The sequence below is a fragment of the Sciurus vulgaris genome, assembly GCF_902686455.1.
Source record: "Sciurus vulgaris genome assembly, chromosome: 4".
Taxonomy (NCBI): Eukaryota; Metazoa; Chordata; class Mammalia; order Rodentia; family Sciuridae; genus Sciurus; species Sciurus vulgaris.
In genome coordinates this window covers 10,801,038-10,825,305 of record NC_136464.1, presented here as the reverse complement: position 1 = coordinate 10,825,305, position 24,268 = coordinate 10,801,038, and the positions used below count along the sequence as shown (strand labels likewise).

Sequence of the window (24,268 nt, the reverse complement as noted above, 5' to 3'; positions counted from 1 at the left end):
GGGCCTAAGCACCTCAGTGAGACCCTGTCTTAAAATAAAAAAATAAAAAGGACAGGAAGTGTAGATCAGTGGTAAAGCACCCTGGGTTGAACCCCTGGCACCAAAATATAATAATAAAAAAATAATTGAACACAAAGTGTTATATGTCCATTAGACCAGTCTTGTTAATTGTGCTATATACAAGTCACATATATCCTGATTTTTCTGTTCATTCTTAATTTATCAATTACAAAACTCTATTAAAATTTTGTACCATGATGGAAGATGTTGTACTTCCATGGCATTTATAATTTTGTACATTTTGAAATAACATGTAAACATTGTTAATAATTACCATACTCCCTATTATACCTCTTATTACCTTTATAATTAAGTCATGACCATCTTTCTCTCCAATACTGCTTTTTATAATAAAGACCATCTGAGGTTAATATCGACACCAACTTCCTATTGGTTAATATTTGCCTCATATCTTTTTCCTTTGATTGTACCCTATGTTTTATTATGTATTTTAAAAATCTTTATCAGGAGGCTAATTGCAATTATATTTCTTATCATTACTCAAATACTAGAACTTATTTATTTATATCATTGTTATATAATTCTCCTTGTACTGTTTTCATGTGTGATTCTTTTTCCATTTGTTTTTTTGTTGGAGAGTTCTATAAACCCTACTTTAATGCACATAAAGTCTGAATTAATAATAATTTTATTCTCCCTTCTAACAAATGGAAGGATGTTTTAGCTCTGATCAATGCATTCTACCTTATTAGTTTTGTCTGGTGTTTTAATTCTAGCCTGGTGCTTCCTATTCTTCCTGAAAAAATCACCAGCCTACACATAGTTTAGCCTGTATATATGCCAAAATCTTTACTTTCCAGTCTTGTCTCCATCTCATTCTTTCCACTTTCTGCCTAAAATATATCCTTTAAATTTTCTTTTAAATGTTTCTTGTGGATAATGTTTTATGCTTTTGAATGACCTAAATTTTCTTTGTTTGACTTTATTCTTGAAAGATAGCCCTATTCAATGCAGAGATCTAGTTTAATAGTTTTTCTCTCTGAACTTTGAAGATAGTGTTTGTGTTTGTCAGTTTTCTGTTACTGTGATAAAATAACCAGAGATAAACAACTCAAAAGGAGGAGTTATTTTGTGACTCACAGTTTCAGAGATTTCAGCCCATGGTCAATTGACCCATTGACTTTTAGTGAGGTAGTCCATCATGGTGGAGACCCATGGCAGAGGAAAGCTGCTTGCCTCATGATGGCCATGGAGAGAGAGAGAGAGAGAGAGAGAAAGGAACCTGGGTCCCGACACACCTGTGAGGTCATAGCTGCAGTGACCTACTTCCTCTGGTAGGCCCCATCTCCGGAAGTTTTTACCAGCTCCCAATACCACCACCAGCTGGGAGCCAAGCCTTCAGCACGTGAGGCTGTGGGGGGCAGTTCAGATCCAAACCATTCCATTATTTTACTGTCTTCTAGCTGCAATGTGGGGGCTGTTTTGAAGACAGCTATAAATCTTTGTGCTGCTTCTTTGTAGATATGCTTTTCTTCCTTTCTGGATGGTTTACTATCTTGCTTTTTCTTTTACGTCATAAAGTTGTTCTTATTATGCTTCTAGGCATGGATTTGCCTTTACATAACTTGCTTGGGATTCACTGGACTTTATACGTTTCAGGTTTGTGTCTTTCAACATTCTGAGATATTCTCAGCCATAACCTATTTGAATATGGCTTTTTCTCCATTCTATTATTTTGTACCTTAGAACTCTCATTAGAAATTGGTTAGACCTTCTCACTGTGTTATCCATGTCATTTAACTTTTCCTTATTTTTCATCTTTTTCTCTTATTGTTGTCTTTGAATGGAATTTTGGAGAAAATTTGAACATATCTTCATATTCTCTATTCAACTTTGTCTCACATGCTATTTAGCCTATCTATTGAGTTTTTAAATTTAATTACTAGAGTTTTCATTTATATAAATTCTACTTGGTCTTTCAAAGATCTTCTTTAGTAGTCCTTTATAATGCTAATCCTTTGTCTTTACTTTCAAACTTCTCTATAATTTCTTGAATATTGCAAATGGCTATTTTATTTTCTGTGCATTGTAATTATAGTATCTGAAGTTGTTATGAGTCAGTTTGTCCTGTGTGTTCTTATGATTCACTGAAATCTTTTGTTTTTGAGTTTTCTTACTCTGGGCTTTTAATTTTCCCTAGAACTTTCTTTTGGAGGACTAGCTTGATGTCTGAGTTGAAGTTGAATTCCTCTGGAGAGGAATTTTGCCACTTGCTTGAGAGCTTTTACCCCAGGACCACTCAAAATTAGTTCTCCACTAAAGGATTTTTGAAGACTATCTCAGAAGCATGAGCTGGACACAGAAGGTGTGACCGTTGGCTCATAGTTATGGAATCCCTCCACATAGCATTAAGACTGGGGCAGGCAAGTTGCCCTGCTGATTCCTTCTGAAGGGCAGCCTCTTGTCTTGCTTCCTCTTAAGCAGGTGGTATAGTCCTCCGGTCAGAGTTTTATTTGAGGTCTTCTGTTATGTTCTCCATTGTGAACGGGCCTGAGATCTTGTCCCTTCACACACACACTCACACACGTTGTGTGCCTCTGAGATGCCACCGTGGGAGCTCCAGGTCAGCAAGTCTCCACAGAGCCCACCCTGGTCCAGTCTGGCCATGCTCATCGCTTGTACCTGTTCCCTTCATTTTGGGGAACCTGGCTTTCAATAACTCTTCTCTCTATCAAGGTCGTGATATGTTTAAAAGATTTGTTGGTTTTTATATTCCATCCAGCATTTAATTATTTCAAACAAGATGTCTAGTCTGCCACACTACTGCTAATAGAAGCCCTGGTTTGGGAATCTTGTGATGTTTCTGTGTTGGGAAGGGAGACTCACCTGGTCGTAGAAGTAGAACCCAGCATTTATGGTCAGTATTTTTAGACAACCATTTCCTCAACTTTACGATAGCAGCACCTTGCCTTTGTATGTTGAATTTCTGTTTACAAATTGCTTCCACACATATCAAGTCTTCTGCAAGCTGGCTAAGACAGATCTTGTTATCCCCACCCAGATAATAGACAGGATTGATGTGGGAGAACTTGCTGTGATTTAGAACCCAAGTCTTCAGACACCTTTGAGAGTTCTTTTCTTGTGACAGTGCTGACTTGGATTAAATGATTTAAGAGAAGCCAGCAAGTGGATTTCAATTTGCTGCCCAGAGCAGGTCATTGCTGTGATACTATCTTGAGAGAGATTCTGAGCCTGAAGCTGGCTTTCTGGATAAAGCCCCTTGATCAATTAGCAGTGTCTGTGAAGGTCACGGAGATGGAATGCAAGATACTTGCTTTCCCAAGTTGAAAATGGCCCTCCAGACTTAAAACACACACACACACACACACACACACACACACACACACACACACACACACTTCTCATATAAACATGAATCTATTGAATGTGGATGGTATAAGTAACAGATGGAGACATCCTTTGTATATGTCAAGTAAGTGAGGCTTGAGGCTCCTTGTCCTGCTGGTGGTAACTTTCCCTGGGGGTGTGCAAGAGGAATGGGAATGTTAGTCATAGGACTGTTATTTTCAGACAAAAGAGAATGTGGGAAAGTTTGGGGTGCCACCTCATCAGCTCCATAGGCACTTGGGGCTCCCGAGACTCGATTGTCCTGCAGTTTTTCTTCCTTTCTCTCCTGCAGTACCCAAAACAGTGGCCCAGCCCAGCTCAGGACCGTGACTTTAAGTCTGATTGCTTCCCCAGTCTCCACTACACAATACTTAGAGAAGGTTTGACTGGGCTGTGCAGTTGGCATCTACCATGGACTGTCCTGTCAGTCAGACACCCCAAAAGTAGCAGATCTTTCTAAGTCTACTTCCTGTGCAGACTGAGAGCACCAACCATGCTGCCAGGGAAGGTTTGAAGAATTTGTTTTCCTAGCAAAGCAGGTGCTATAGCATCTCATAAAAGTTGGGAGGAGTGGGGACCACTTCTTTAGAAGATTGCAAGCAGTGACAATCATTATGACCCCAGAAGTTTCTCCAGGAGAGGATAATCCATGAGCACAGTGGCCACTGCCTTTTTGGAGGTTTCTCAAATGGGCACACTATTATTTAGATCTCACCATCTCATTTATGTTATGCTGACGCCTTTGGAGATACAATAAGGTCACTTTTTATTAAAGTAGTATCCTCGTCAGAATCCTGCCCAGGCTCTTACCAGCTCCCCTCAAGGCATTAGGGAAAAGGTGTTTCTTTCTTTTGAAGGCTTATTCTTTTTTCTTTTTTCATCTTAAAAATTTATTTGTTTATAAATGCATTATTACAAAGCACCAATCCAAACAAAAAGCTTGAGTAACAGAATTAAATCTAAAAAATAACAACTGTCTATAATCTACAGGGGACTCTAAGTCTAAGCACACAAGACTGAAAGCAAAAGGATATAAGAATGTTGCATACAAAAGTCATTCTCATATTTATGTTTCAGATCCTTGCAACACACATCAATGCTGGAAAGAGGAAGGGTGGTCCTCAGCGTTTAGACCTCCTGTAGATTAGATCAGACAGCTCAGATGGGCAGATCCACTTCCATTCTCAGGACCCTTCATAGCTCTCTCCAGGAACATTTGAGTCTTGATAAGCATCTTCTATTGAGCAGCGTGATGTGGATGGGGGAGTCACACTGGCTTCTGCAGAGTTGTGGGGAAGCTGACTCCAGTACCCAACGGCTTTACCAATGTTCACTGTGTGCCCAGCCTCCAAGGACATGGTGTAGTGACCTCTTGTGGTTCAGATTCTCATTTTGCAGAGAAAACTAAATCTCAGAGAGGAAAAGTAACTTACCCAAAAATCATGTATTCTCAAGTGCTCATCTCTCAATATCACACTCCTTATGGTAACAACAACCAGGGTTGCCGCCCGCATCCTTGGCTTGGGATGGTCTTGTGGAGTTCATTTGCATCCTGTGCAAAACACTCTCCAACATTAAGATTCACTCAACTCCCTGGTGTTGCCCTTCTCCTTCTTGGAGAAGCAGATACTCATTCTCTGAGCATATGAGATGGAAAATTCATACACATTGCATCATCAGAGCACAATCCTGTCTTCAGTCCCCGAAATGATGCGTTTGTCTGAGAAATTGATTATAATTATCAAAAGTGAAAAATGGTAAAAACAAGGTCTGTCTCCCTGATTCTTATTTTTTTTAAAGATTTTTCTTTTTCCATGCCAATTTTCTTATTTCTTGCAATCATTTGAGTCAAAGATTTTCCACTTCATTTAAAAGTCAATGGGAGGAAGGGAAAACCATATCATTACACCTAAGCTGAATCAAAAACAGACCCCTCTTTGCAAGAGGAGAGTTATAAACCTGTGATAATTCATTGCGGTGACTGCGTACAAGAATTGATGATTGCTTCTCAGTGTCCCCAGGGACAGGCTGCACTGGCCATCACCTCCTGGACCAGCACTGTTGATTGTGATGCCCTTGCTTGTCTGGTCTCATTGACAACAGCAAGTGAGCAAGTTCAGTGCCAGGAACAGGGAGGGACACCATCCCCTTTCCCCTTCTTCCCACTTGAGAACATCTTTGCCTTTCACAGCCAGATCCACATATACATATTTATTATCAGCTTCCTCAGCCAGGAGAACCTTCCACAGGCTCTGAAAGCAAGGGGCATATCCTCAGATCTCTGTGCCTGCTTCCTTCCTGTTAATAGTTAAGGGGCATGTGTGTGCATACACGTGTGTATTTCAGACTGGGGTGCCGAGGAACCTGTTTCTTACCTAAAACAAGCCGGTTCTTGGTATCCTCTCACTCCTCTGGCTTGGTGCTTTCTGCTTATATTTGTCGTGGGCAATATTAGTAAGATATGAATACATTTATTCACCTTCCAAAATGGTCCTTCGCCCTCTGTCTCTGAATGACTATTTGGTTCTTAATTGAGCTGGAAGCTAGGCTTGTGTTTAGGAGGAGGGACAGACACTCACTTAGAATGGACAGCATCTGACTTGTTCCACATTGGGATAAAAGGCTTCACCGCCCCCTGAGATCTCAGCTGTGTGTACTCTGTGAGAAGAGAGTGGGTGTTGTACGTTAGAGTTGGAGCTTAGAGTGTCTTTGATGGCCTTCCTGTTTTCTTGTTGTCTCAGTTGGATTTGGATCTGAGCCTTGGTGGTTGAGAGTCCCAGGATTTCAGAGTAGGATGACTCAGGGAGATTAAATCCTGGTCCCAAACCCCTTATCTCATGGGAGGAATCATCTTAATTAGGTCTGACTTGGTAGACACTAATCCTGACTGGGATGGCAGAAAAACAGGACAGCAAAAGACCAGAGCTTCCCATAACTCAAATGTGCCTCCCAGGCAGAGGGAATAGCCTGTGGAAGACATCATGTTTGTTCAGTAACTGTATAAATGTCAGCAAGAAAGTGACAAGCATAAGGTTTAGCATGAAATTGAAGCTTCATTCTGTCACCTAGAAAAATAAGGGCGCACAGCAGTGCTTTGGAAATCTTGCCCAAAGGCCCAAGAGCATGTATTGAAGAAGAGTGGCTGCTGCCAGATGCCCATGGGCTCCAGGCTGTTGTGCTGAGCCTTTCAGCATGCCTAGAATCTCCTCCGCTGCAAGGAAGCAGAGACTTCCAGGATTCGGAGGGGCTGTGGTGTGCATGCAAGCTCCCACCATGCAGGAGAGAATACTTTTGGCCTGCACTCCAAAAATATGAGCGAAAGTGATGCCAAAGCCAGCTAGCTAAGAGTTCCTGGGGCAGCAGAGGTCAGATAGAGGCGGGGATAGCCTCTCTTCGCAGGCCAGTCAGCCCTCCCTGCTCCATCTCCTGAAGGTGTCCAGAAGTGGTAATGTTTGTTTGAGTTGATGACTCTTCTGTCTTAAAGTATCCAAGTTGTTTTTTTTTTTTTTATGGGAGCATAAACAAATTCATGTTCATTGACTTTTTAAAAATCTGTTTGTTTTTTTCATAGATGCCAATTTGGCAATCCTACCACCAGCTGCCTCTCCTCTGATCCAATCTTGGAGACTTTACTCTATAACCCAGCAAAGCCCTGGGCTTTTCGACGCCACACTTAGTGTACGATGGACTTGCTAAGCCATCTGATTTGAATAAAGTTTGTTATTTCTCCTGAGAAAGCTCAAGATTGGGCCAGTAACAACCAGAACCAACTGTCCACCCGTCCTCTCCCATTCCAACATCTCATGGGAGAATGTAGGTGGAGAGAAGGGAAGAAGAAAAGTGGATGTGGATGGGAATCCAGAAGCCATTGTGTCTGCTAAGATGGTAGTCAGATGGGGCTACTGGGCATGCCACGTAGATCACTTCATACACTTCTGTCCTAGACGCCATCTAGCACAGGGCTGGGCAGTGCAGTGTCTCATGGCGCTTACTCTAAGCACAGTACTCAATGTATTTTGGCACCACTGTGCTGTCTGAGTGTGGGTCGCTATTCAGAAGAGCTTCAGTGCACATGGTCACTGGTACCTCCTCCATTTCCTTGCTTTTTTCTTCATTTTTATACCCAGGATAAACCTAGTTTAGCTTCTATTTCAAAAAGGTGTGCACCATCAAAGTATATGGATGTATTAAAATGTCACAAAGAAACCCATTATTTTACACAATTAATATGTGCTAATAATTATGATTAAAAATGACAGCTGTGAAGGCCTCAACATGACATAATGGTTAAAAAACAAATAATTAAACAAACCAAAAGGGATGGGGAAAAGCCGCACTGTGATCTTATTTCTTCTGTGACTGAAGGAGTTCTGCTTTGGCATAAGCTTATGTTCACATCCAAGGTGACTTTTGAGAAGATCTATTATTTTCAGAGCTAATTTGGAAAAGCTGCAGGTTATTCGTTATTGTGTACTATAGTCCTGAGGATCTTGACCCTACAATTTAAAGTCCTTCTCTTTGTACCTAACATTGTATCCTAGGTATTGTCCCTATTGCTGTTCAGTCTCAATTTTCATGGTGGCATCAGAGACCATTGACTGGAAATGCCACCGTTTGCTTGTCTGCACTTCTGTATGGATCACTTCCAGTTTTCCATATTTATAAAGAACTTCGGGCAGAACATCCTCCAGATTCCCCCATAGTGCACTATTTCCTTGAAGTGGATCTTAGAGCTCTCTGATGCGTATGATGGTTGTGTTTTAGGCCAGGCCTTCTCAGATTGCAGTGTGCACACAGATTGCTTATGGCTATTGTGAAATGCAGATTCTAATGCCATTTGGGGTGAGCCTGAGAGTCTGCATTTTCACTAAGCTGCTGCATGATGCCTGGCTGCGGCCCAGGCTTGGGCAGTCCTTAAAGTTGTTGGTGTACTGACTACTTGAAAGAGCTGATTCACCAAGTCACTGTGTGAGCTGGTTACCTATGAGCTCTTCCCCATCAGGAAGACTTTCTAAACAAGAAAAAAGTTTTGGATAGTCTGGTGTCCAGAGAAGCCAAGGATCTGCAGCAGTTGGCTTCAATAGGCTCAGTCATAACTGCTATCTATTAGAGTCACCTGGGGAGCTGAAGACGCCTGCACACACCTGCATTCACGTATGCAAAACAGGGACCATTCCAGACCACTGTAGACAGAGTGTCTCTCAGCAGCACCTGGGTACCAGCAGTTGGTAAAGCTGTGCAGGTATTGAAGGTGACACGGTGTATAACCAGAATTGAGGACCACTGTTCGAAGCCCACAGAAACCCACATAAAGTGAGGATATGTGGTATCTCTTTCTGTGCCTGGCCCCTGTCACCTAACACGAGGTTCATCCATGTCCTTTCATTCATGTTTCTGCAAATGGCTAGATGAAAATTTCGGGGCTATACCAACCTCCATGCTTGTGACAATGGATTTGGTATAGCCATGAGTTGTCTTTTCAATTCTAAGACACAATGGCTGTTATTTCTAAGAGAAAACAAGGTGTCCATCATCACTGGCTTCTCCATCAAGCCCCTCTCCTCCATAGCATTGCAGGTTCCATCTTTGTGAACACCCCTGCTCAGTGTCTCCCAAACAAAACATCTGGGCCTCATTCTTGTCCTCTGACTCTCCCTTATCGTTCAAATCTAAGCAGTCCTCCAAGTCCTTTATTCTGCATGCACTATTTTTCTTGCAGAGTGTAATACTGTATATTAGAATTATCCATCAACATGGTCATTGTCCTTCAAGAAACTGAGCCATTTGAGGGTTCATCTATTGCTTCTTTTTATTCCCCTCACCCAGTACACACTGGATACCCACTAAACCACTGTCGAATGAGTGAATAAGATAGAGTAGGAGACCACATGCAAGCCTGGAAGGCCAGCCTCATGGTTGGAAGTCTGTTCCAGCAGGAGTTGCCTAGATGATGCCACCATGGCTTGGCCCTGGGATGTCAAGATGGCGGACAGGATGCCCAGATGTGCTGAGTCCCTGCCATTCTCCACCTGCTGGAGTAACACCTGCTGTTTTTCTTTGGCAGTTGCCTTCTCGGGCCTTGGTTTCACGACATTCTACCTGGCGGGCAAGCTGCACTGCTTCACTGAGAGCGGGCGGGGGAAGAGCTGGCGGCTCTGTGCCGCCATCTTGCCTTTGTACTGTGCCATGATGATCGCGCTGTCCCGCATGTGTGACTACAAGCATCACTGGCAAGGTGAGTCCCTGCCCAGGCCTGCCCATCCTCATGGGAATGCCCTCCTCCTCCAGGGATGTGTGCAGAAATTGCACCTAACTGGGGAGAACTAAATGTCCATCGTCAGAAACCAGGGTGGGTACGGTTTTGAAGTCAGAGTGCCTGTTCAAGTGGGTTCTGGCCTTCATGCTGTTCTTACTGGGAAAGAATTGGAGATTTTCTTTCTCCTTCTGTTCAAAGAGACTTTTCTCAAGTCCTGCCAGGATGTTGGGTTATCAGTGTAGTCACCTTGGCCTCAAACTCCAGTGGGACTTCCCTGCTGGGTCACTTGACTCAGTCCTCAGACTTGGTGCCAAGTGGTTTTCTGGCTCCTTTCCCACATCAAGTCTAGTCTTTAAGGATGCATTTCACCACAGATCCTGTTCCAAAGGATGTGTCCAGCCCAAGGACAACCCCAGCAGTGTTCTTCGCAGTACCTTCAAGGCTGGGGTGAGACTGGCCTCTACATGTCAGTCCTGGGATGTTTTTTAAAATTGAAATCACACAAAACAAGTGAGGAAATTGTTCCTGGAATATAACTAAACCCTGCTATGTCCCGATGCAGATAAACTGCAGCTCACGGTCTGCTTGGAAGTCAGCCATCATCTGCCATAGTAAACAGGGAAGAGAGACAGAGATGACATCCACCGAGGGTGAGGCCTCCAGGGGCAGCAAGATCTAGGGCAGCATTTCCCAGATGCCTGTTCTCAGATCCTCTTGATCAGGCTGCCCTGAGCTAGGAGTTTGACTCTCATGAAGGGGGTGAGCTTCTCAGAGTGGTGGCCAGCAATCTCCAGGATTAACAAGCCAGCCCGTCCTTCCTGACATCTGGGAGCCATCGGTTTGGAGCTCCACTGTCCATGTCAGTTCCTGCCTTCCCCAACCGGACTGTGGCCCCAGCCTCCTCCCTGTCCTGTTGTCTAGCTACTGAAGGCATTGTTCCCCTCCTCCAGCTTTCCTGCCTCTCAAGCCAGCTGCCTGTGGGACTGTCCTCTTCTCACACCCTCCAGCAGTTGGCTGCTATAGTAGGGGGGGCAGCAGAGGCCAGAGAGGAGGTCAACTGCCAGCTGAGGACACTGCCTCTCTATCTTCTCTGGGGGCTGCTTGCTCCTCTCAGCACTGCCTCAGTCCCACCTACCCCCTCCCAGCCTTAGTCCACCCTCCTAGAGCTCAGGCCCTGGGTGTTATGTGTCTCCAGCAACAGCTTTGATTTGGAGGGCCAGGGTGTAGGGAAGAGGTGCCGACACATGGTCCAAACAGGTGATGTACGAACAAGGTCAGAGGCCCCCTGGATGGGGATGGTCAGGGGAGGACCCCAGGGCTCTGGCCTGAGTCTGCCCTCATTACTCATCCAATGACTTGGATGAAATTCTGGGTAATGAATCCACATCACAAGAAAGAAGGAGGAAGGGGCTCCCTGGGCCAACAGCAATGGGTGTTCCAGCTGTGCCCTGAGAACGGTGGGTATTTTCCACAGAATCATTAGTGTACCTGTGATTAGGTCATCTGCCCATGAAGAATAGTATGGGCCAATCAGCCCTATGCAGACTGCTCCTCATGCATCCCTGTGAAGCACATTTTCTTCGCATAGGAACTATAATCCCTGAATATTTCACAGCACTGTTTCATGGATTGAACGAAACAATGGATCCAAAAGTACTTTATAAATGGAAATGTCTTACATGAATGCCAATTGGTGTCACCATTACTTAGCACATTGTTTCTAAGGAGAATGTGTTGCGTTTCCCAAGCAGCTGATTTGGAACATGATCTGTTTGTGAGCTGTGAATACTGTGTTTTCACTTTCACTCAACCACTTTGGATTTGGGAAATGATTAAGAGTTAAAAAGTTGAATAGGCTGGGCACGGTGGTACATGCCTGTAATCCCAGAGGCTCTGGAGGCTGAGGCAGGAGGATTGCAAGTTCAAAGCCAGCCTCAGCAACTCAGCAAGGCACCAAGCAACTCAGTGAGACCCTGTCTCTAAATAAAATGCAAAATAGGGCTGGGGATGTGGCTCAGTTGTCGAATGACCCTGAGTTCAATCCCTGGTACTCAAAATTAATAAATAAAAAAAAATAAAAAACTGAATAGACTTCCTTTATCTTGGAGGTCGATAAGAGCCTTTGTGTGATGATGACCTTCTACTACAAATTGAAGACCCAAGGTAGGCATGTCTTGAACACTCTGACCCTAACCTGCTCTGTTACTCTTTACCTCTGTCGCTGAGCAATACGGCTACTGTGGAAGAATGTGGATCTTGGCTTTAGGGGCTGATGGTTTCATGATGCAGTTGGTGAACCCAGGGTCTGCTGGCAACTGGGACTTCAAAACCGCTCTACCCAACAGGCACAGAAAGGAAGTTTGAGCAATAGAGAAACACTATTACCACTCCATGGGAAAAGCAAAGCAAGGGAATCAACGTTTAGTGATGCTAAGGACCACGTTGGTAGAGTGAGAAATTCGATTCATTAAACAGTTATATTTAATTTTTTTTTTTAGAATTTGGCAAAGATTTTTTTTTCTAGTTAAGTTTTTAAGTAGATAACATTTGCTTACAATAAGGCTGTTTTTAAGCATGCATAAAAGTTGAGCATAAACAATAAGATTCAATTGAGCAATGCACAATGATGGAGAATATGGAGAATAAGAGACCAAATAGGTGTCTCCAACTGTCCACAGTAATGACCTGACAGGCAGAGGTTGGAGTCCTCACACTGAAAGAAAAAAAGAGGTTTAATGCATGAACTGACTCATGTAGTTTGTAGCTGCACCTTGGTTTCTATTTATTATTTAGTTTGTGTAATTAAGTGGTCTTTACAGACATCCTGCATCCATTTAAATTAAATACAACTTTTCTACAATAGAGAGATTATAAGGCCACAGTGTTTCTTTTGGATAAATCCCTTAATATAGTGATTTTACTATCCATCTTATTTAGTCTTTCAAAATATAAAGTATTATAGCTTCAGGTTACAGATAATTTTTAAACACTACATACATCCTGACTATTAAATTATTTAAACAATTTATATCTAATATCCAAAGAAAATTTACTACCAGATTCTTGCAGTAGCTATTAATCAATCTGATGTACTTATTAATTGATCCCATAAGTGTAATTATAGGTCAGCATGATTTTAGTGCCTCTTCTTCCATGTTACTAAATTAGGAATGCAGTATTTACAGAACATAGACCCAAGTGGTGCAGCCACCCAGGCATCCCGAGAGCTCCTCCGACAGCTCTCACAAACTCGGGTGCAAACCCCCTGTGTGAACAGAGTCAGATCCAGTTCTTCATCAGAAGGTGATGGTGGAGGTTGTCGGATGCCTCCCAATATCGGGCCCCAGTCCCATGGCCAGCGGCTGAGAGCAGTGGAGGTGGAAGAACAGCCTTAAGAAACCCTGGAAAATGCCCCTCTCTTGATAAGGCTTGTGTGTCTCACCCCGAGAGCTGCCAGGTGCTCTTTAAGGAGGAACTCCCCAGGGAGGAGACTTCCTGGCCGACTGGACCAGTCCCACGTCCAGTCTGTTTTCCTTTAAACTTCTTTCGGCTTCTGTCCTTCTCTCGATATGATCTTGCTTGGACTGACAGCTGTACCCTTTCCTCCAGTGCTGTGGTATCGGTGGCCCAAGCTCTAGCCTGGGGGTGAGGTGGGCTGTCCCACGAGAACTCTGGAGCCCCTCTGTCCAGACTCGTGCTGGGGCTTAGCACTGTTCTCCACGTCGCCATTACAAACAGAAACTGAGGCTGGCACGCTGCTCCTGTCCCCACTGCCGCTCACACGGTTACCCCCAGGAGCCCTGCAGATCTCCTGCAGGTCCCGGAAGGCAGCAAGGCTGCGGGTCCCCAGTGGGGTCTGCGCCAGCTGCTGCTGCCCTGGGCCACCATTCCGCGGAAGGATGTGTGCCCCCAGCCTGCCCCTCAGTGCCCAGCGTGAGGTTAAGGGAGGAATCAAGTTTTCCGAGTGGCGAAGGTACGAACAAGGCCTCCAGCTGCTGTAGCAGGATGGCTGAGTGAGTACGCTACCATTTTTCTTTGGTGGACTGAGCTGCCCCGTGGGCAGGGGCATCTTTCAAAGATGAAAATTCGTGTGGAGCCCAGTGGGCATCAACACCACCCAAGGCCCTTCATCATAGACTTCGGTTAACAACATTCACGTTAGGAGATTTTTCTGACTCCCTTTCCAGTTTGATTTAAGCACCTGAGCCTAATGTGGAAATACATCTGATTGCTCCATTACATATTCATGTCCAATAAATAGCCCATAATCTCAAATGACTTGCTCTGTCGGTTATCCTGATTATTCTGTTATTTCTGTTTTTTCTGCCTCCCTGACACACTCCAAATACACATGTCTGTTGTTTTGTTAAATGAGGGAAATATAGGGACCCAGGTCAAGAGAGGGGCATGTGCAGCATTTAGCAAAACCTGCCCAGATCCAGAACCAGCTGGACCATCCTGACTCTGTGACTGGTTCCCTGTGTCTTCGTGACGCACTAGGTTTCAGGTCCACCGGAAGCCAGGGAGTTTGACAGACAAAACTCTGTGCCTTGTAGAGGGCCTCACTTTGTGTTCTACTTGGTGTGTCAGCTCTCAGACTTGTGGAATTCCCAAGCTGGAGGACAGTGCCAGCCGGGAAGGAGCAGTCCCTGAACCAGCATCCGCTGCTTCTCACACTTGTGTGTCTGTGGTCTCTGGCCAGTGACCATCACAGCAGGAGTGTCAGAAGCATGTGGTTTGCCTGACTGTGGGACAGAATAATGAGCCGCCCACTGAGTCCCTGCCTCTGGATCCAGGCCGTCCTCCTGGGACTTCGGGTTTGGGCAGCCTTTCATCCAGCACTGCTTTCTCGCATCAGAGGTCATTTAAGCAGCCCTGGGTGCCTACATGGAGTTTCATTATCAGAAAGAGGTCTATCTCTGGATGTGATCCAGAAAAACAAGGACGGGACCAGCCGCTCATTCCCACGCAGGCTGAGGGTGGGAAGTGCCCACTCAGTCACAGAGGCCCCATCTGGGTGTTTTCAACATGGCCGCCTATGTCTTCACCCTGCTTCCCTGATTGGACTGTGAAATAGACGTACATGCAGTGACCAGAATTCAGGAGATTTTCAGTCCTGCCAATGCAGGCGTGTGGTGCGGGGAGGCAGCACGGGGGTCACTGGCCTCTCTGCTGGACTGTTGCATGTGCCACCAAAGATTGTCAGCTTCAAACTAGCCAGGCAGAGGTTGTTCCCCTGGAGAAACCCTGCATCGGGGCTTGATGGTGCTCTGCAAAGCCCGTCTCTCTCCTGGGTTCTCCTTCCCTCCCCTGTGCCTCTGTCCTTCACACAGGGACACACAGTTAACCGGGCCTCCCTTGGGCCCTCGAGCAGTTCCTGGGCTTAGAGCTCTATCACTGCACCCACCCACCTTGGGTGGGACAGACTCCCAAGGTGCACTCTCTGGCATCCTTGGTCCCCTGTGAACTCACCTCACCTCGTTTCCCCTCCCCGGTCACTGCCCTGTGCGGCAGGGGCCGGATACCACACTGCCTGGGAACCTCGGAGCCTCGCCTGCCCATGTGGGTCCACCCTGCTCTGCATGGCTGCCTTGGCTCCCCTCAGGAGGGCGAGAGCAGCCTGCAGCCCTCAGGTCACACTCCCTCCCAGCAGAGCCCACTGGACCCGGACCTGGACACTGCGCCCTACGAGGCGCAGGCAGGACTCCTGCTGTCCATCTGCCTCTGAGTCAGCTGGTTGCTTAGTTTCCCAGGAGGACTCTGGTTGCTCCCAGGTCTCGTGGACGACCTAGCTTCACTTTACTCAAAGGAAAAGTTTCCCATGATTGTCCACGGCTTTTCCTCTTAGAAATATTTCCAGAATTCAACGTCCTCTCCCTGCCCTGGTCACACAGTGATCCTGGACACGTTGGCTGGGCTGTTCTAGATGACCCCAGCCAGTCTGCCTCCTTTTATCTCGCCTCTGCCACTAAAGTCAGAGTGAGCCTTTAAAGCCATGAGTTCCCTTGTGTGACACCTGCCAGAATCCTCCAGCGGCGCCCTGTTAATTCAGCATCACAGCCCACGCCCATGATCGCCTGCAGGGTCCTACCCCTCCGTCCTCCTTGCTCATGCCACCCCAATCCTTAGGCTTCTTGCTGTTCCTTGAACTGACAGGCCTGTTCCATCCCAGCGTCTTTGCACAGGCCCCTCCTCTTGCCTGGAATACTGTGTCCCCATGTGAGCCTGGCTCATTCCTCTCCCTCTCCTACTCTCGGCTCACATGTCACCTGGGTCTTGTGATGACTGTTCCATTTGAATTGCAGCCCGCCTCTCACACCTCTGTATCTTCTGTCCCCCTGGTGCAGGCAGCGGTGGGCAGACTTGATGAGTGTCAGTACGGCAGGCCTTGTGTGGCCGCACGCTCTCTGTGGCAGTCACTCCATTGGGCTGTAGTCGGGGGAAGCAGCTGCAGACAGTGTGGAGTGAATGGGCTCCCATTGTTTGCTGGCTCCTGCGCTAGAACACAGTCTCCTCGCAGGTCGAGGTTTTGGTCTCTTGTTGGCATGGCACACAGTAGGTACTGTGTTTGTTCCTAGAGTGGTCATAATACAGCACCGAGGTCAGGGTGACTTGGGGCAGTAGAGGTGCATCGTCTCACAGTTCTGGAGGCTCGACGTCTGAGGCCAAGGCGTTGGCAAAGCCACTCTCCCCTGGACCCTGCGGGGGAGGGACCTCCCACACCTCCCCAGCTCCCAGTGGCTCTGAGCCTATGAGCCCCTCTTGGGCAGGGCTTCTGGCTGGTGGCAGCACAGTTCCAGTCTGCCTCTGTCCCTGTCCTTCCATTGTGTTCTCTCTGCACCTCTGTGTCATCTTCCCTCCCCCGTGCTGGCCTCAGGGTCCTTTGCATAAGGACATCAGTCGTTCTGGATTAGGCTTCCTTCTGTAAAGGCACCACTTCTAATGAGGTGACCTTCTAAGTTACAGGGGATAAGGACATCAGCATACCTTTTGAAAGGACACAATTCAATGCTCAATAGATATGTGCCAAACGAATGAATGATTTTGTCTAGACCATCTTCCTTTCTTGGCGGCATTGCCTTGGCTTCCTGTGCCAATCGGTCGTGGCTGTCACCCCTCCAGCTAGGGTGTGCTGGGTGGGTCATGCATCGTCTGTGCTATTAGAGTTCTTTCCTAGAAACAGCCACAGAAACAGGAGGCTTCACTGTAGGAGAATCACTGGAGATAAAAGCAACAATGACAAGACCAACAAGCAGCTGCTGGGTTGGCTGGAGCTGAGTCCACCCTGGCATCTTGGTCACAGAGCCCCAAGCATCCAAGGTCCCACGCTGAGTCCACTCGGTGACTTTGGGTGTTGCCATGGTGACAGGGAGGGATGGGCTCCTTCAGGGTCTTGACAGCCCTTCAGAAGTCCTTCTGCTCATTTGTGCCAGAGCAGGAAGCACAGCCTGGCATCTTGGTACCAGGGCTCCTGAGGCCCTTTCCTGCCCTTTCACGTCATGGGAAAGGGATGGGCATGTGCCCATTTTTAAGGTAAGGATTCAATTCTCAGGTCGCCCAACTCAGAGTCACTCCTCCCGTGACCACCGTGGTCTCTCTGGTGTTGCCCCACCTCCTTTTTTTTTTTTTTTTCACAAAGAACAGGCTTATTGAGATACAGTTTGCCACTGAGAAACTCTCCCTTTTAGAATACAGTTGTTCTGGCTTGGTTTGGTTTTGGCATAGAGCAACCATCACCGTCTAGTTCCAGAACGCTTTTATCACCCGATGAAGGACCCCAAATCCACGAGCCGTCGCTCCTGGGCTCCCCTCAGCCCCTGGCAGGGCTCATGGCTCTGCCTGTTCTGGACGCTGCATGCACCTGGAGTCTTGCAGGCAGGGCCTTCTGTGGCGGGTGGCCTTGATCCTTTAGTGCGTCTTGTGGATGCAGTTGGGTTCATCTCTGTTCACTGACGCGTGCTGAGCTCTGGAGAAGTGGATGTGAGCGAGGCAGCCCAGGTCCAGACAAAGCCACTTAGCGGGGAGAAAGACCTGGGAATGGCCACAGCCCTGAGTGGGAGGGGTGAGGCTGCCAGCCCCACAGATGGTGGCCCAGAGGGGGAGTGGGGTCCTGCTGCACACTGGGGGCTCCTGGAACCATAAAGGGACGTGGGAGAGGTCTGCACCCCCTGCCAGGTGTGGGACGTCCTCGCCTAGATCCCACCGCCTATTAAAAGAGGTCCTCTCTTAGTTCAAGTTCGCCGAGCCCTTCTTCCCGCGGTGCTCCTGGCTCGCTCTCCCCTCTGCCTGGAAGCCTCAGGCCCTCTCCTTGCCTTTCCACTTCCCCTGGCTGATTCTGGAGAGCCCTTCAGGTTGTGGCCTGTGGGTGGCGCCCTGAGCAGAGGCCCCACCCTCTCCCGACCAGCCCAGGCCACTGGGCAGCTCATAGGCCTGTGGTGCGGGTCACAGCTGCAGAGCGCGGCTGAGCTGTCATGACCTGGTGTCTGTCTGACCCTTGGGACTTGTGGGTTTTGGGCAGCCTGTGCCCTTGTTCTGACCATTATACTGGGTGCCTGCTGTGTGAGCAGAACAGGTGTGTTGAGAGAACATCAGAGCTAAGTAGGAGGCAGCAGGACTTGGAATTCTAGGACACTGAGATCCATCTGTTTCCCTCTCCAGTCCCCCATTCACAGGCTGCCATATTTGGGATGAAGTCAAACCAAGTGGATTTTTTTCCCCTAATAAACCCACTTGTCCCCTGTCTACTTTTCTGTCAGCAGATTGTGCATGTGATTCAGTGTGACTACAAAGCCCACTTGAGGTCCTTGATGACAAGCCCCTCATAAAGTCAGTTATCTGCTGGATCCTGTTCCCCACCTCTGTAATAACCAAGCCTGCAACGGCTCTGCTGTGGAGCAGGACTGTCCTTTCCGTGCTGCTTCCTGGACTTCCCCCACACCTGTGACACCACTTTTTAATCAACAGGCAGGAATGGCCCTTTCTTTTCAGGCTGCTATATCAGTAAACCTGGGAACCGTACACTTGGAAAAGTTTGGAGTCTTGGTCAGTGGTCCAGCTCATGAAATGCAGAGCCACAGGACAGTTTTCCAGTGGTGTTACTTGTAGGTTTTACTCTTTGGTCTATTTGATAGTGTGGACGGCTCAAATGCAGATGTTGTGGATCTTTTCAGAGGCTAACAAAACCAGTCCCCATGGGACTGCTCCCTGGAGGAAAAATCAAAACAATGGAATGTGCAACTTTAAGACCTTGAACTAGAAGTTCCGGCAAGTCCTCTGGGCTGATGGCCATGCGCGACATGAGGAGATTCATCATTGAGCAGCCACCACATTTAATCGCGTTAATTATGCCTGCTTAGAAATTCATAGTTCCTATTGCTTTACGGTTCCTTGAGTGACAAATGTTTTTTAAATTCATTAGAAGTTTATTTAAAATGCTATGAACATAAGGCCGAGCTAAAGTGGTTAAAACTCTGGGCGGTTTGATTGCTACGTGAGAAGGCTGGGAAGGGTCAGAAAGCCCCCAGCAGTGCCAGGGAGGGACATGAGAAGACAGCGTGAGAATGACAGAGTGGGGGACTGTGTCCTGGGTCTTCGTTTGACCTGCTCTATGGTATTATCTTTAGAAGTAGCATTTTTTTACCATCATAGCTCAGGGAGGTGGGTATTGAGATCTCCATTTGAGAGATAAGGAAAGTGAGGCCCAGAGAGGTGACGAGACTGGCCCTAGCAGGGGCTGGGATTTCTCAGCAGAAAGATTCCTGGGTCGGGCTGAGGGTGGGCGTGGGGACCTTGCCATGCCCTTCTGCCTCTGCAAGGCCGGCAGGGCCTCTTGGGAATGAGGAGGGATGAGCCTGCTGCCGGAGCCACGGCCTCCAGCCTCACGGATGTCTCCGCTCTCGCCTCAACGACTGCTCAGCGGGGCCAAGTAGATGCCCAGATTTGTCCCTGGCCTTTCTGCCTGATGACAGCCAGGCAGCCACAGCTACATCCAGATGTAACTCCCAGGGGAGGAAGCCGTGGCAATTTTTCAGTCTCTTCTTTGACCAGTTAGAATGACTTTTGTTTCTAAGTGACGTGTTATCCCAACCACAGATGGGTTTATTGTCTAAAAGTGTCTTGGCAAAGCTTCCAAAAAATCTCACGTGTGGCCTCAGGAGGTCCACCGGGGGCCTCGCATTCCGTGACCTCTCACTCAGGACGCTCTCCTCTCCAGCAGGTGCCTGTTCAGTGTTCCTGTGTTGCAGATAAAGTGACAGAGGAACAGGATGGGAAAGGGGCTCACCCAAAGACACACAGGACAGCAGCCAATCACCGTGCATCCACTTGGGTCAGCAAACTTAGCTCTGCTGTGAGCAAGATGTTGATCCAGTGTTGAGGGAACCAGCAGCCACCAGCAGCCCCGGCCCTGTCCTCACAGCCTTCTGAGCCCAGTGCTAGATGTCCCAGGTCTCACAGCTTGCCCTTGTTCCCCACGGTGCTGCTCAGGGAGGAGGAGGCGTCCTCAAAGTGTGCACCGGGGAGACTTGGTCCAGTGCGGAGGTCGGGTAGGGCCTTCATTGCACAGGGACTTTGAGTTGAGCTCTGAAACATGAATAGAAGTTGAAAAGGGGGTAAGGAGAAGGAATTTGCAAGAGTCCAGGCTGGGGACAGTGCATATGGAGGCCTGAAAGGGGAAGAGGCAGGTGGGATCTGAGCAGCGGACAGGAAGACAGTGAGTGAGAGGGAATGGCTGGGGCTGGGGGCAGCACCAGGGGAGCTGCCCTGAATGACACAGGGGCTTGGACGGCTCTCTAGGAGCAGTGGCGAGGATTCAGCCAGCAGAATGGCTTCATCTGTTTGTGCTGGAACGGTCATCACCAGCTGCTGTGTCTAGACCCTGGTCACCAGAGCAGCTACTGGGCCCCTGCTCTGCACAGTTCAGTCTGCCATCACAGAAATGTCTACTATAAAAGAGCTTTGCTTTTACTTATTACCTCTTCATTTGTTTTGCTATTGACAGTCAGTAAATTTACATGCACTATATGGCTAAGTTTATTTAAAATAACTTAAAGCTGTGTATTATAGCATATTTATGTTTTTCTGTTAGCCTGCTAGAAATGCTGAAGGTGGAAGCAATTCTAGGGAAGATAATGAAATAGAGAAATGTTCCCCTCTCCTCAAAGGTTATTCTAGTGGATCTAAACAGTGCCTGGATACCTATAACAGGATCACAAAAAGACTGATAAGTGTGATGTACATTATCTACACACTGAGCAGTTTGTTTTCTGGAAAGATACATTTCTTCAATAGCTACTCAAAATTTCCCCCATAGGAAATGCCAGAGAATTAGTTTGTGACTTAAACTGAAGTCACTGGGCAGGTTTAACTTCCTGGGAAGCGTTGGGAACTTACCGCCCCGAGCTTGGATCACTAAGGAGCTTTGTGGCCCCTCACCAGAGCCCAGGTGGACGCTCCCTTCAGCCCGTGGGTCTGCTGCACTCTGAAAGCCGGGATCTCAGAGGCATGTGCTTATGACACCTGGGATGAACTGACCTGATCTAGTGCAGCACCACGGGCCAGCATGGGCTGCAGAGTGAGGACAGCAGGCTTCGAGTCCCGTGAGTCTGGGGGAGACAGGGCAGATGCTTGCTGCCCATAGGAAGCTTGTATGATTACACAGGATAATAAATGTGAAAATGAAAACCCCCAAAGAATGACAGCTGACTACGGCAACGTCCTCAATGAGAATCTAAATTTCTTTTGTTGGGGGAGGTTCTCCATTGTGCCAGAGGAAATCGGCAAGACTGTGCCATGGGACAGCCTAGGGCATCCCACGCACACACCGAGTAAGGCCGTTGGAGGTGCTGGTTTCATGGATACCAGCTGTATGCCTTCCTTGGTAAGTGGCTGTCCCTGGTGGTGGTGGAGGGGCTGACTCGCCTGCACCAGTGCCCCACCCTGCCTCATCTGCTCTCCGTCACCTCCTCAACTTGGTGAGATCTGCAGCTCTTTGCAGGAGGAGGTCCCCTCCTGCAGAGGTCTACTGAGTTTGCCAACCCTGGCATAATGCAAATGCTTTATTCACTTTGTGACTCAGGAGGTTCATTTCATCCGGGAAACCACTTACCTAGAGGCAGAGACCAGCACGCCCACTGCGTTTTTGTGGTGCACCAGCAGGATCTCAGTCCTCCAGTGAGACCCACTTAGGAAACAGAAAAGAGCCCCAGGGGTAAGGACATTTAGATGTTATTGAAATGGCTGGAATTCTTTCAGAATTTAAAATTGATCTTAAAAGTCAGGCGTAAGATCTAATTCTTGCAATGCTCAGATGTGAGTTAAAGAAAGAAGAGAGACGAGAGTCAGGTACTCGCTTTTGAACATGTAAGTGCTGGGAAGGATGGCAGTTTGCAGGGGCCCCAGGATCTGCACCTCCAGAAAACCAGTTCCTGGAGCAGGTGGGAAAAGTGCTTTCTGGAAAGCTTCGCCGGCCGCCTTTGAATGAAGAGTAACGCTTTCTCCCATCTCGCTCTCCCCTGCCTAGACTCCTTTGTGGGCGGCGTGATCGGCCTCATCTTCGCTTACATCTGCTACAGACAGCACTACCCGCCGCTGGCCAACACAGCCTGTCACAAACCCTACGTCAGCCTCCGCGTCCCCACCTCGCTGAAGAAGGAGGAGAGGCCCGCCGCCGACAGCGCGCCCAGCTTGCCCCTGGAGGGGATCACCGAAGGCCCCGTATGATGAGTGTCCCGGGGAGATGGACGCTGAGCCCGGGCCGCTCTTCCCCCCACGCCGTAGCGCAGTGGCAAAGGTTCTCTGTAGTGTTTCTCATCAATTATTTCTCAGCTCCCCTCTGCTTCCATTCTGCCGATGGTCTTCCTGTCACCCTCCATGTCTCCTCTGAACGTTTTTGAATTCGCAAGGTTCAGACACGGGAAGCAATCTCTGAAAGACGCCTGGAAGGGGCAGGGCGGGGTGGCGTGGCTGGCGATTCCTCCCCGGCGCGTTGGCTGCGGCGACCGCCTTCCTCTTCTTTCATGGTTGTGAAACATAATAAAACCTCCCACCTGGAAGACGCGGCCGTGCAGTGTGCAGTCATTCGGAGCCGCACCCGTTGCACAGCCCAGTGCAAGCCAGCTCTGCCCATCGGTGGGTCCGGGGGCTGCGCTTGGGAGCAAAGGCTCATGGCGCAGCACGTGTCCGTGAAAGGGTTTGAAACTCAGTGACGATCTGAGCATTCCCAGCACGTTTGCATCACTTATTTAGAAGGGGATGAGACGTATAGCTCCACGCACAGACCTCCAGGAGGACAGTGAGAATAGGGACCGCCAGCGCTGGTGTGGCGGGGAGGTCACTGAGCTCAAGGGACTCTGGGTTCAGGTCCTTCCAGCCTTACCGGCTGGCTTTGGGAGCCTCCTCTGTAGCTCAGCCTCTTGCAGAGAATTCTACAGCACCTAGGGAAGGTGCCCTGATCGCCCAGATCAGGAAAGCACTGGCCCAGGGTGTGACTGGATGAGGCTGGAGGAAAGAGGCAGCTTCAGGGCTAGAACTTTCCCGAGGGTCTGAGTTTGCTGGATGTGTCAGTTCAGAGCCAGCCAGTGTGTGTGTGTGTGTGTGTGTGGGGGGGGGGGGGATCCATCAGTCATCTCTGCCTGGGGCTCAGCCCTGGAGCCATGTACCACCTTGTGAAGACCTGGTCCTGTCCAGCTGTGGTCCCTCCAGACTGCTTTTACCAAAAGCACTGATTGTCCCACAGGTGGGGGAAAGGAGGGAAAGTCTGAATTTACTTCCATCCAAGCTCAAACCATTGATTTGTATCAAATGACAACAGCTAGTGATTTTGAAGCAACTTTGAAAATGAATGGGGTATTTTAAAAGTTAAATCATAGTCATAAAATGTAACTTTAAATCCACAGCTAAAATTCATATGAAATTATAAACAATATGCAGTTAATAAAAACTACAGTTTTCAAAAATAAAGACAAAATAGAAATGCAGGGAAAGGAACTACTGTGGGGTGGGGCTGACACAGTCCACACACTTTTTTTTACATATAAAGTATTTTTTTTAATAAATTTTTTATTTTTAAAATTTGTTTTAATTAGTTATACAAGAGAGTAGAATGCATTTGACATATTGCACACAAGTGGAGCACAACTTCTCATTCTTCTGGCTGAACATGGTGCAGAATCACACTGGTGGTGTAGTCACACATGTATATAGGGTAATAATGTCTATCTCATTCCATCCCTGCATGCCTTCCCCTCCCCACTCCCCTCTGCACAATCCTAAATCCCTTCATCCCCCACAACACACACATATTACGGATCAGCATCCACTTAGCAGCGAAAACCTTTGGCCTTTGGTTTTTTGGGTTTGGCTTACTTCACGTAGCATGATATTCTCCAGCTCCATCCATTCACCTGCAAATGCAATTATTTCATTCTTCGTTAAGGCTGAGTAATATCCCATTGTGTATATGTACTACATTTTTTTTTTTTTTTTTTTTTTGTCCATTCATCTGTTGAAGGGCATCTTGGTTGGTTCCACAATCTAGCTATTGTGAATTGAGCTGCTATGAATATTTATGTGGCTGCATCTCTA

General features: G+C 47.6%; 1 protein-coding gene across 7 annotated transcripts in view; it reads left to right on the top strand.

Moving 5' to 3' along the window:
* Positions 1 to 22,731, top strand: part of PLPP4 (phospholipid phosphatase 4) — a 115,092-nt gene extending 92,361 nt beyond the window's left edge. For 5 of the 7 annotated variants that reach the window (XM_079136762.1, XM_079136765.1, XM_079136763.1 and 2 more), the window contains 2 exons: positions 9,494 to 9,664; positions 22,206 to 22,731. In XM_079136762.1, the coding sequence (XP_078992888.1) occupies positions 9,494 to 9,664; positions 22,206 to 22,405 (371 nt within the window). In that variant the 3' untranslated portion in view covers positions 22,406 to 22,731. The remainder of the gene's footprint in view (positions 1 to 9,493; positions 9,665 to 22,205) is intronic. The other 2 variants (XM_079136768.1, XM_079136764.1) reach the window with 2 other exon arrangements.
* The last annotated feature ends 1,537 nt before the right edge of the window (positions 22,732 to 24,268 follow it).